Source organism: Marmota marmota, unplaced genomic scaffold (assembly GCF_001458135.2).
Source record: "Marmota marmota marmota unplaced genomic scaffold, marMar, whole genome shotgun sequence".
NCBI classification, from domain to species: Eukaryota; Metazoa; Chordata; class Mammalia; order Rodentia; family Sciuridae; genus Marmota; species Marmota marmota.
This window is the reverse complement of record NW_025999968.1, coordinates 46,751,569-46,765,698: the sequence shown is the minus strand read 5'-3', so window position 1 is coordinate 46,765,698 and position 14,130 is coordinate 46,751,569. Positions and strand designations below refer to the sequence as shown.

General features: G+C 33.5%; 1 protein-coding gene across 4 annotated transcripts in view; it reads right to left on the bottom strand.

The window, feature by feature from the left end:
- The window catches only part of Gabpa (GA binding protein transcription factor subunit alpha), a 43,013-nt gene that overhangs the window by 18,075 nt on the left and 10,808 nt on the right, over positions 1 to 14,130 (bottom strand). For 3 of the 4 annotated variants that reach the window (XM_015478663.2, XM_048803532.1, XM_048803531.1), the window contains 4 exons: positions 8,622 to 8,723; positions 5,084 to 5,228; positions 3,493 to 3,577; positions 1,195 to 1,440 (listed from right to left, as the gene is read on the bottom strand). In XM_015478663.2, the coding sequence (XP_015334149.1) occupies positions 1,195 to 1,440; positions 3,493 to 3,577; positions 5,084 to 5,228; positions 8,622 to 8,698 (553 nt within the window). In that variant the 5' untranslated portion in view covers positions 8,699 to 8,723. Of the gene's footprint in view, positions 1 to 1,194; positions 1,441 to 3,492; positions 3,578 to 5,083; positions 5,229 to 8,621; positions 8,724 to 14,071; positions 14,091 to 14,130 lie in introns of those variants that run through there. The other variant, XM_048803533.1, reaches the window with a different exon arrangement.

Here is a 14,130-nt window from a genome sequence, read left to right as displayed (position 1 = left end):
GATATAAATCAATTGTTTCTGTATTACAGTTACAATAATTTTTTTTGTGTGTGTATATGTAACATTTAAAATGTTAGTATCTGAAAATTATGAAGGCCAAAAGCATGAATCTGTTTTTTAAAAAAATTATTCAAACTGGAAGAAAAACAATCAATCTCCACATGTTTTAAACATTTGTATTTAATAAAAGAATAAATATTGACTGATTTTGGCTAGTCTTCTAAATAATATGTATCACATTAATGTGAATTTCATACTCAGTAGTTTAATGTGAAATACTGAAAAAAATTAGCATAAAAACTATACACACATGTCAATACATACACATACACATATGTATCTGTCAACACACAACAAATGAAGAAGTGGCGCTAAGCTGCTACTCCATATCAGACTTCCCTACTTTCCCAACAAGGATCTTAAAAGTATGCTCTGTCTCCTCATGCACCATCACGAGCCCAGCTTTTAACACCATGGCACACATACACATGAAAGCATTCATTACACATATAATGAAAATGCAACTGATTTTTATCAAGATTATTGCCCCAATCACTTAATCCTTGAATCTCCCCACTCTGTACTCACACTCTCATCTTAGTCCTAGCATTATTTCCTTCCCTTTCCTTTCTCTCCTTCTCTTTCTTGTTCTTTTCCTCCCTCCCTCCTTCTTTCTTTCTCAGTACTAGGGATTAAAGCCAGGAGCACTTTACTGCTAAACTACACCGGAAGCCCTTTTTTTAATTAATGCTACCAGGCTTAAGCTTTATACCCAATGTTTCTGGCCTCCAACGTCCTTTTCTACAAAATATTTTGTCTATAAAAAAAATCTTCCCCAGTTTTTTCTCAGGCCACTATGATTCCTTTGAGATTCTAATAGCTTATTGTGTTTCTATAAGCTATTGACAGCTTTAATATTGCCTTTCATAACAATTACCTATTTTCATCTTTCTTTTCAACTATACTGTGAATATGCTAAGCGCAGAAATTTTGTTTTATACTTTTTTGTATTCCCAGCACCAATATTCATTCATCATACACGCTTAAGTGTGCTACAGTTCAAAACGGAGAGAGAGAAATCAACATTCTTTTTACAAAATCTACAATTAAAATAGATTAAAACTTACCCTAATGTTCTCTATGTCAAACTAATTCTTATTAGTCTACCTAACAAATTATTATAAGTTTAATTACCATAGGGAATCCCAAGGCGTTCCTGTTCTTTCCTATAACCTTCCAGTGCAGCAGCCCATCTTGTCACTTGTTCTGAAGTTTCATCTGAAATGGTTGTGATGTGTTTTGTACCATCAAGAGTTATCACTTGGGCTTCTTCAACAAGATGTGCTTCTGCTTCAGCATGGTGGGCATCTGGATCAATTACGACTTCAACAGTTTCCGCAGTTTTAACAATTTCAAGGATGTTAAGTTTTGGTTCAATTCCTTAACAGTAAATTTTAAAAAAATATATAAATTTAAATTTAGATGATAACACACAAGGCACAAAAAATTGAAATTTAGTTTACATGTTCCCAAAGGAGAGGAAAAAATTTAAAAAATATATTTTTAGCAATATATCTAGAGAATTTAATAGATCCCTATTAACAATAAATACAAATCAGTAGAACTTTTGTCATAACAGTTCTGGATCAATGTTAATTTCCTGATGTTGATAACTGTACGATGATTACATAAAAGAATCCTTGATTTTAAGAAAACACACACTAGTGATGAACTTAGGAACAAAAAGTGATTGTGTCTACAATTTGTAATTAAATAGTTGCAAAAAACAATATGTGTGGGGAAAGGAAAAAAAAGCAAGTGAGACAAAAATGAACATTTGAGGAATCTGGGTGAATGGTATTCAAGAATTCTTTAACCTGTTTTACAACTTGTCTACAATAATTAAAACATATACACATACATGTCTTATCTGCAAACATCATTAGAAAAGAAAAAAGTACCAGTTTTTAACTACAATAAAAAATTAATGAATAAAAAGTATCAATATAGAATAAAAAATAAAAATTAAACTAGGGAGAATTTAAATGTTGAGTAGCAATACACCCTAAGATTTAAAAAAAAAAAATTCTAAACACATTAAAATTACCAACTCTGCTCTTTTTTATAAAGTATAAAGAACATGTATAAAAACCATGCTGACTTTGTTAAATTAAGTTCACACCATTAAATTCTAATTTTCATTTTCAACTAAATGAAGAAAAACTCAAATTCAGAAGATACTTAAACCCTAATTTAAAGGTATTAAGAACTGTAATTTCTGTGAAAAAGATAAAAAATAAAGATGAGTTAAATAATTTATTAATTCAGAGACTCTTCCATGCACATCTACCCCAAATAAAAATGCCTAAATATGTTTCAGAAATTAGAATTAAGCTAAGAAATTATACCATAAAGAGAGCTATTTTGTTTAGTGGTGTCTACATGATTGTCTATAAGATATACTCTATTTATTCAAAATAGAAAAAAGTAACCCTACATGAAAATAATCTCAAATACCTATATTGAAAAGACAGCGCTAAGAAACTACAATACTATTTAACAGCAAAAGCTTATGGAATCTGTTATAATAATCTACATTAGAATTAAAATAAATGCAAATTTGAAAGAAAAACAAAAGTCAACTTAAATACTTCATGAAAATTAGTATTATAAAAAAATGTACTATCATTGACTAGATGATATACAAAAGTCACTTTTTCAAATATATATGATAAAAATAATTAGAATTTTAAAGAAGTATTTTCCTAAGATTCATTCTCTCATCCTTATCCCAATTTCACTTTTATGGCTTTAAGTAAGTCAACTTTTTGTAAAATCTGCATTGAGAGGTTATTGAGTTTTTAAAGATAAAAATGATGAATTTTTCTATTTGCAACCAATAATCAATCCTGAAAGAATGAAGTATCAGAAATAATAACTATCACTTTCAAAGTCCAAAGAAAACTATGCTTTGTGGACTACAATTGCAAGCAATATTTGTTCAGAGATTAAATAATTTAAAGATTTATATTAGAAATCCCCAAAAAACACCAAATAAAAATACAACTTCTTCTGGGGGTGGGAATCCCAATATTCAACCTACCGAAAATTTTCTTCTATTTTCCTTTTTTTAATTTATGTACTTGCACAATAGTAAAATACTGTGATAGATATGGTTACCTGGGTCACTCCACTTCCTTTGCAAACTCTCTGTGCTACACTATAGTGACCCAATTTCCTTGCAATGAGAGTCCAGATGTGATTTAGACTCTAGATTCAATGCTGTTAAGTCTTCTATTGGGAAATGAGTCAAGAAAGGGCATTTTTTGACTATAAAAGGCAGAATGGTTCCAAGTTAATAGAATGGTAGCTTTCACACTTGCAAGAATATTTGGCTATAATTCACTTTAAGTCATTTAACACCATCGAAATACCTATGACTCACAAAATGAGTTACCATATCAAAAAAACATAATGTAAACTTTAACTTACCTTGGTAAGAAATTACCTGTACACTAAGCTGTACAGTTCCATCTGTCTTTACTCCTTGGTCAAATAAACTTCGCTCTGGATCCAGCTAAATATGAGTAAAATGAGTAAGATTATTTCAGCTAAACCATCAGATTAAGGATCCTGCCTTTGGTTTAGCACAAATGCATATATGAAACAGAACTTAATTACTGAGCATACTAATTAAATTATAAGAACATGTTTAATTATCCAAGTTGTCATATCATTATTTGTCAAAATTAAAAATATCTTAACCACTTGAGGTAGTAACTGAGGACAGCATAAACCACAAAATTTATTTTTTAAATTTTATTTTATGTTTTATTTTTTGGCACCAGGGATTGAACCCAGAGGTGCTTAACCACTGAGCAACACCCCCAGCCCTTTTAATATTTTATTTAGAAACAAGGTCTTGCTAAGTTACTGAGGGCTTTATTAGGTTGCTGAGACTGGCTCTGAACTCGCAATTCTCTTGCCTCAGCCTCCTGAGCTGCTGGAATTACAGGCACAAAATTTATTTTAAGTGGTAGTTTTCTCTATCTCTAGAGTCTAGGTTGGTACCTTAAATAATGCCAAAAAACAATTGTTCATTCTATAGATGTATTTAAAGTATAAGATAATGCAATGTCTGTCATGGATAAGCAAGAGTGAACAATTAGTGGTAACAACTTTCTAAATTTATTCATATATTCATTCATGTTATATCTCCCTTGTAACCAATTGCCATTAAATAATGCCAAAAAGCAATTGTTCATTCTACAGATGTATTTAAAGTATAAGATAATGCAATGTCTGTCATGGATAAGCAAGAGTGAACAATTAGTGGTAACAATTTTCTAAATTTATTCATATATTCATTCATGTTATATCTCCCTTGTAACCAATGCCATAAACAGAAGATTAGGGTTCACTCTAAATCCCTGACCACAAAGTTAATAAAATTAAAAAAATTATGGCCTTACAACTCAATCTAACTATGAATATTTTAAATCATACTTCCTGTGAGCATTAGGTGCTCTTTTTCCTTCACATCTCGTAGAGTGAATGTATTTCACACAATGACCAGCTGATGAGAAAAGTAATTATAACTTTCAGACACTTTTTGTCACTAGCTTGAAAAGAGATTTTCACTATAATTATCTTGAATAATGTATATCTGCATGTGTCTGCATATCATATTACCGAAGGTTCAAATCTCTCTCACTTGAATAATTCAGTTGATATAGCATTGATGGAATAAATACATTTCCTAAAATTCAGACTTATATATGTATATATATTAATATACACACACATGTACGTATGTTTACATGCTGTACATATACCAATATATACTCTATATACACACACTATATATACACAATTATGTATATATATACACATTCTACAATTCTAAGTAACTGTGTTTAACCCCTTTATATCTCATCTTCTATTTCTTTAGAATATGAATAAATGTTATTTCAAAGACTGATATAAAAGTTAAATGGAATAATTCAGAAGCATTTTGCAAGTATTTTTTAGCTCAATATATTCTGCTCTTATAATTGGGGAGGAGGAGAAGAAAAAAAATTACCTGGATATCTTGCAGGCAAATTTCATGAGCATCCAAAGAACACTGTAGTCTTGGTTCTAATAGTTTCTTTAAATTCCCTATTGGTTCATTGATGTCTATGGCCTGGCTCACACATTCAGCTGGGGCGTAGGTCTGTTCTACAATGCTATATATTTAAGAATACAAAAGTTAGCTATTACATTGTTACCCTAGATATTAAAGTAACAATATGCTCAAAACAAAATTCAATACCAAACTCATTTCTAGCCAGGTATGGTGGCGCATGCCTGTAATCCCAGTTGCTCAGGAAGCTGAAGCAGGAGGATTTTGTGTTCAAAGCTAGTCTCAGAAACAGGGAGGCACTAAGCAGCTCAGTGAGACCCTGTCTCTAAATAAAATACAAAATAGGGCTGGGGATGTGGCTCAATGGTTGTTCCGAAGAAAAAGCAAACATACTGTATATCACCAATTATCATTGCCTAACAGCTAAATGGAAATTTAAAGCACTCTTTATTTCCATTTAATTTAATCTGAACATTAATGATTATAATCAGCATAATTCCATATTAAAAAAAAATTTAAAGTCCTTAAAACTTTCTTATAACTCTTTTGTATTGGTATTTCACACTTTGAATTAGAAAAGGTTAAACTCTTTGGTAAGTAATTCTACATCTTTTGTAAATTCTCATATGATGCCAAATGGAAGACAGACATCAAAGAATACTTGCTAAACTGACTGATCTAAATTTCATTTGCAATTGTCAAAACAGTATATTATAAAATTTGTCAAGTTCCATTTTCACAAATTCCAAGTATAATGAGGAAAAATGTGATATTCAATGAATGTATATATATGTATGTATATATATGTATATACAATTCTTCCTAAAACATGCTTAGTTTATAAAAGAGAATACTAATTTTTTTAAAAAATTATTTTTAAAAAAATACTTATTTTAAAATAGTAGTAAAAATATTAGGTGTTTTAAAAAAAACAAACAACCCAACCAATAAATAATGGGCTAAGGAGCTGAACAGACACTTCTCAGAAGACGAAATACAATCGATTAACAAATTTATGAAAAAACGTTCAACAGCTCTAGTAATTACAGAAATGCAAATCAAAACTACTTTAAGATTTCATCTTACTCCAGTCAGAATGGCAGTTATCAAAAATACAAGCAAAAAGAAGTATTGGCGAGGACGTGGGGAAAAGGCACACTGGTACGTTGCTGATGGGACTGTAAATTGGTGCAACCAATCCGGAAAGCAGTATGGAGATTCCTTGGAAATCTGGGAATGGAACCACCAGTTGACCCAGCTATCTCATTCCCTGGTCTATACCCTAAAGAGTTAAAAACAGCATACTACAGTAATGCAGCCACTTCAATGTTTATACCGCACAATTCACATTGGTTAAACTATGTAAGCAACCTAGATGCCCTTCAATAGATGAATGGGTAAAGAAACTGGTGGTACATACACACAATGGAATATTACTCAGCCTTTCAGAAGAATAAAATTATGGCATTTGCAGATAAATGGATAGAGTTGGAGAATATCATGCTAAGCGAAATAAGTCAACTCAAAAATCCAGGGGCCAAATCTCTGATAAGTGGATGCTAATCCANGGGGGGGGGGGGGGGGGGGGGGGGGGGGGGCATGTGATAACTCTGGATGGGACAAAGGGGATGGGGCAAAGGGGTATGAAAGACAGTGGAATGAGACAGACATGATTACCCTAGGTACATGTATAATTGCACAAATGGTATGACTCTACTTTATGCACAACCAGAGAAGTGAAAAATTCTGCTCCATTTGGGTACAATGAATCGATGAGCTTCCTACTGTCGTGTATAACTGATTAGAACTAATAAAGAAATAAACGGGTATTTTGACTATTAAGCATTTTACCAAATTTCTCAGTTATAGCATACAAGGCTACCATTTTCTCTCTCCATTTTTTGTTGTTGTTTGTTCGTTTGGGTGACAAATTTTAAAGTCACAGTTAGATTTTTTTTTTTTTTTTTTAAGTTTTAAAAATTTTTGGTACTAGGGACTGAACCCCGGGACACTTTACCACTGAGCTACATTCCCAGTCCTTTTTGAGACAGGGTCTTGCTAAGTTGCTGAGGCTGGTCTTGAACTTGTGATTCTCCTGCCTCAGCCTCCCAGGTAGCTGGGATTAAGGCATGCTGTGCCCCAACTAAGACAGATTTCTGAAATCCTACTTTATAAGACATGGATGATCCATGTCACTCAGCCTCAATTTCTGCAAAGCAACAATCTGCTACAGCTGAGTAGCAACTACTTCTTCTTACACAGGTCAACAAAGTAACTATGCATTTCCTACACAGACATGTGCAAAGCGCCAGAGAGTAAATGCTTTAGGCTATATGGACTTGGATGCAAAGGTCCATTTAAAACATACATGCATGCCAGGTTTCAAGAGGATTCCCATGATCTTCACCCCCTAATATTTATACCCTTTTATAGTTAAAACTGGAGGCTATAAAGGAAGGGTTCTTATGTGGGAATGCCTAATAATAGCTATCACAAAGGACTGTAGAGTCACTGAGTCCATTTGAGCCCTATCTCATAGACTTACAAATCTACTGAACCTCCTACATAGATAAACTTGATCTGTTTTTCACTAATATGATTATGAGTTACTGTCTTCATAGTTTTCAGAGACTGGCTAAAATACTAATTACTTGTATGCTAACTGCTTACAAAAAAGTAATGCTTTGCTCCTTGCTCATTGTTGTCTCAGCAACATGCCCTAGTATGCCTTGTCCAGTTACCTGCCAACTGCTACCAAGGATCTCTGGATTGCCCTGAGGCTGTTCATGCCCTACCTAACAGAGAACAAGCACTTTAGGTCACTTCTCCTACAACTTAGCTCTCTTTGAGAAGAAAGTAGCTTGGAGATGTCACTGTCCATATTTTCATAAAAATGGACTATAAAAATTGACAGTGTGGAAATATAACGTAGTTCACTATGCTTTGAATATACTCTTTGCTGCCTTCACTGTGACTTAATTTTAAAAATGTTTCTTTCTCTTTCTCTCCCTCCTTCTCCCTAATCTTTCCCATTCCCAAACCTCAGGGGAAACAGGATTACCTTCATTTCCCATCCTAGGCAAAGTTATCAATCCTGAGTACACACCCACCACAGGACTGAAGTAATTCAGATTTTGGGGATGGCACCAGAAGATCTCAGAAATGACTATCTCCCAAATTCACAAGTGAATTACAACTCCCAGAGAACACCAGAAATGTAGCCTTAGAATCACCTTTTTAAATACCCCAGGATGGGCAGAATCACAGTCTCTGGGACAGGAGTCAGTCCCTAGTGTTTCTTCTTTGCTAGCAAAGCAATAAAACTTCTTTTTCCAAAAAAAGAAAAAAAAAAAAAAAAAGAGAAAAGAAAAAAGAAGTGGTAGTAAAACCAGCAATAGATTATCCCCTATTGATGCTAATGTCATTTAAGAAAAACCTAAAGGAACTTAGGTATATTGATAATACACAAAAAATGGTAAGTTGAGAAAATACCAACCTTTCTTCTGTGCACTCTGTTTTCTCTGTTCCATCAATCTCAATTTCTATCAACTCCTCAGCTTCTCTTTTAGTCATGGTTGAAGTATTTCAAAAGCTCAGTCTGCAAGTTAAATTTTAAGACACTTTAAAATTATCTGCATAAACTAATACACAAGCACAGACCAAATTAAAATAAAAGCAGAGTGCAAGTAGAAGAGTAACTGTTACGTATAAAAGAAAATCCACAAATGATATTTATATAAATGACTTATATATTTATATAAATGATTTATATATTATTTATAAATGATATTTATAATTCAGTTTTTGTTTAAAGGTGTTTATTAGTTTGACATAATGACTTCATTATTTTGTTGGATTTATTTTAATGTTTTTTGGCCCAATCTCAATGAGCAAGTTAATTTATGTTACTTCAAAATCAAAATAATGTTAACTATAAATGTAAAGCAACTCAAATTCAAACCTGAAGCTTAGCAAAGAAATAAACCACAAATGATTCGCTAAAAGTTGTGTACTTTTTTTGGTACTGGGGATTGAACCCAGGTGTGCTTAACCACTGAGCAACACCCCCAGCTTTTTAAAAAATATTTTATTTAGAGACAGGGTCTCTCTGAGTTGCTTAGGGCCTTGCTAAATTGCTGAGCCTGGCTTTGAACTTTCAATCTTCCTGCCTTAGCCTCTCAAGCCACTAAGACTACAGGCATGTTCCACTGCACCCAGCTAAAAGCTGTAGATGATTAGCAATATTTTTTGCAAAGCACTGTACCAATATAAACTGAAGCTAGGATTTGTTACAAATTACTTAATAAACTAACAAATTATAGATGTGCATATAATTGCCTTGATTATACACTAGAATTTTTAAGTTGTTTTTTCAGATACAGCTTTAAACTATTAGTTCAATTTTTAATTATTTCATGTTAAATTATTACCTACTGCTTTAATGACCATTGCTACAAAAGTATAATTTAAAAATGCACTGTATTTTTTTTGAAAAATGTATTGCATAAAACAGCTACATATATTGTCATTTCTTGTGCTAATTTTTAAGGTGCTAATGGTAAAAATTCCAGGATCTACTACTCAGTGTGGATCAATAAATTTGTCTTTGAATTCCATGTATCATCATCTCACAGAGCTTCAGAATTAGTTTTGGAGTTTACTCCCTTATCTGAAAAATACAAATCTTTTGCTTATAAGAAACACTCTCCTAAATCTGGTATTCCAACACTTCCAAAGGAATCTGTGCTCCCAGTTAACAATATTTGACAAACTGAATTCAAATATTCATTCCTGTTAATGATAACCATTATTTACTGAGAATCAGGCAATGTATTTACATAGAACAGTTCTATTCTGAACCCACCATCACATGAAAATTATTCAGAGGTCAGTGAAACTAAACTGCTTGTGGTTCTGTATTGTCATTTTAGATATATCAACCTAAACACACATTATTCAAGGTGGGGCCAAACTATGGCTTATTCTAATACAGGGTCCTGCATATACTAATTCAAAAGCCACCACCTTCTGCTACTTGGAATATTACCATGGCATGTTAACAGAATTCTGTCTGCCTTGCCCCCTACAGTCTATTCTCAGTCAATACAACAGTCAGAGTTGTATCCTTTTTAAAACTGAAGTTAAATCACAGCACTTCTTTGATAGGTACCAGTTACTGTACAACCCAAAGATTTCACAATAGCCAACAAGGGCACCACATGATATATCTCCCATTTCCTATTCCCTCTCCCACATGAATTTTCTTGATTCTTGCAGTCCTATGGTGTTAGAGTCTGTAAACAAGTCAGGATGGCGCCTGGAAAATGTTAGAGTCTGTAAACAAGTCTGGATGGTGCCTGGCAAAATGCCAGAGGGAGTGGTTTGAGAAGTAACAAAAGCGAGCCATTAAGTGTAGAGATTCCTTATTGGTTGCCTGATGTATCTAGTTTATGCTAATTAGATAAGCTGTGTAGAATGTATAAATGTCGCTCCGGTCCTACAATAAATGGCTCCTACTCCTGCTGTATCAACATACACAAGTTATTCGTCACCCCCCGNCGGTTATTCTGCTGCAGCCGGACTGCGGCACTATGGTCTTTGCTCCAATTTTTCAGATTGCCTGAAACCTAATACCCACAAATGTCTTCTTGGCTGAATCTTGTCTTTTCAGTGACCCTACCCATTTAATTCTGTTATCTGTCTCTTATTTACTCCTTTTCCTTCTTTACCAGCGCACTTGCCCTTTAGCTTATTATGTTAATATATTTTGTACATATATGTTATTACACATATACATAGTATGTATATCTATCTATATATGATATATACATACACACTTTGTTTCTTCCCATTGGATCTTCATTAAAGCACAAAGACCAGAACTGTCCAAAAATGACCATAGGAACTTAAACTGGTTTGTATGGACTAGGAACTTCCTCTACTTTTTTGAAGTGGGAAGGGCCTGACAAAGTCTCAAGAAACCAACACCTCTATGGTTAGGAATAATGATTGGGAACCTGGGAATCTATTATGAAGGTAAAGAATTAAGGTGGGAGGTGGAATTAAAAGTTATCGATCTTGACTTTGAGGATGGAAGGCAGGCACCATAAGCCAAGAGATGCAGGAAGCATCTAAACAAACTAGAAGAGGAAAGGAATGATTCTCCTACAGAAGCTATAAAATACAGCCCTGCCAACACCTGATTTAATTCCAGAGCTCCATTTCAGACTTTTTACCTCCAGAACTGTAAAATAATAAATTGGCAGCTTTTAAAGTTAATATATTTGTATAATGTTACAGTAGCAGTAGGAAAATAATAATCTCCCTTTCTACTTTAGAAAGGGTCACAATATCTCCAATTGCTAGATAGCTGGTTTCCTGACAACTTCAATCTATAAAAAGCTGACACCCAAATCTAAACTGCTTGGTATAAAAAGACCTAATTTTTCCCATACTATTAAAGTTGCTCTAACACTTACACCACAAGAAGGATAAACAGAGGGTAGAATTTACTACTCAAATAAGCTTGTATCATATCTGTCCTTCCATTATCTCTACTCCAGCTGGTTACTCTTTGGGATGATGAAAGGATGACGAATCTTTGTTTTCCTTTCTGACTGATATTGACCTGAAAAGAATTTCCTTTTCCAAGTAAAGCCTATTCCGTAACTAGTACCATCTGAAAGTTTGTCGAATTCACCCTGAGCAAAATAGGTGATGACCCAGTAAAGACCTACTCTTTGTAGAACACCATAAACTTTACAAGGGCAGGTATATTTGTTCACAAATTATACAAAGTAACTTGAACAGTATCTTGTCCTTAGTAGGCACTCCATTACAATGTGTTGAGTAAATTAATGATTTCGATTACTTCAAACCATAAATAATGGATTCCAGGTATCTTAAAGTTTTAAGTGAAAGAGAACATGAAATAGCATTTTTTAAATGTGGTCTAACGACAGAAAAGCATTTCTTAAAATTCCCAAAACATTAACTGCTACGGTTTAGATACGTGGTGTCCCCCCAAAAACTCCTCTGTTAACATGTGAAATGACTGGATGAGAGCTGTAACCTAATCAGTTCATCCTTATCAAATTTAATTATATAAAGATTAGGTTCAATACATAAAAGAATGGAAAAAGATATTTCTGGAAAAATATTTCAAACACCTAAAAGTGACAAGGGACAAATAAATGGAATAGATGACAATCTCCAGGAAGTTAAGGGGGGAAAATTGGAACAAACTAGTAGAGAAAAAAAATAGGAAAAGGAAATTCATATAAAGGGAAACCAAAATGGTTCATGGAAAAAATGCTCAAATTAAAATCTTTCAAAAATGCAATTTGGCTCATGATCCTTCTGCCTCAGCCTCCTGAGTAGCTATAGTACCAGTGGTGTACCACTAAGCCTGCCTAAATAAATAAATAAGTAAATCTTAAAAACTGTTCTGTTCGGAAAAAAAGTGAGAATAAAGCTTATAGCTGAACAGCACTTATAAAAAGTATCCAGATGCTGTCAAACAGCCCCAGTGACTTAGTAAGGATACTTGGGGCTCCCCTTAATATAAGGACTAAAACAGGAATTATTAAAAATAAAACTTCTCCTTTGCGCTTTCAAAAATGTTATAGATCAGTCTCCCCCCAAATAGAGGAGGTAGAAATGAACCCATACACTTTTGGAAAAATCGCATTACTGATAGTCTTTGAATTGATCTTTCTCAGTGCTACTTAGCCAAAAAAAAAAAAAAAAAACAACAAAGGAGAGACTAGGAAACTGTCCAAATGCTTGAGAAGATCTTAGCTCTTTTTCTGGAACCAACTTCCCAGGATTCTACATCAATATTTAAGAAAATGGAAGAACAACACTATTTGGTGCCCCTCCACCTACGAACTACCCCTTGTCCTAACTACATAAAACAATTTCACAGACTTTTATTGGCATCTTAGTTCTTCTAAATTAATTGTAACAAGGACTTCAGAACATTCTACAAAATGGATGCAAACTAAGCTTGAATTAAACTAAAAATTCTGGTGTTAGTGCTTTTTTATGGTTTGTTTTTTGCAAAGCAGATATCCTTAAGATTCTGTTTTGGAACCACAGATAAATTTGAGGATTGTTTTTCTTCATTAGAATGAATTATTAGTTTAGAGAGCTTTGGACCATATTCCCCCATACAGGATAAAAAATTTAAGTGCAGTCTAGAAGTATTTCCATGATCAACTGCACATTTTCCCAAGCTAACAAATACTTTTAAGTACCTGAGAAAATTAAAAGACATTTTATTCTAAAGAATAAAATCAACATTAAGAAAAAGCACACAGGCTGGGATTGTAGCTCAGTGATAGAGCGCTTGCCTAGCACGTCTGAGGCACTGGGTTTGATCGTTAGCACCACATATGTGGCCATCTTCAACTAATAATAAAGAAAAACACACAGGTGTGTATATACAGAGAGAAAGCAAACATGGTGAAAGGTTAACAGCTGATGACCGGCAGGTGAAGTGTATATGGGTGTTCACTGCACGATTTTTTTTTTCAATTTGTCTATAAGTTTGAAGTTGTTTTTTTTTTTTTTTTTTTTTTAAAGAAAGAGTTACGGGACAACTAAAGCCAAGGGTTTTAATTTAGTACTAGGCCTATTTATGCCCCCATGACTAGCTTTCAATTTAACATCTAGCTCAGTATTTGTTATCTCAAGACCATACACCAGTCATGACATATACTCCCATATGTACAATCCATGTAAAACAGTTCTAAGTTCACTCAGCATTAGGGTATGTATAAAAATAATCAAGCTTGGAAATCCTTAATCAAATCCTTAGAGAAGATATTCCCTTAAAGTAGGCGCTAAAGAGATAACCGCTCTAAGTTTTAAGGCAACACAGTATCTGAGAATGTTAACCATAAGTAAATACCTTCTAAATTTTTCTCCTCTCACCAGTTATACTTACTACTGGTTGACGCTCATGCAATGGATCTTATTTCTAAATTACTACTCATCATTTT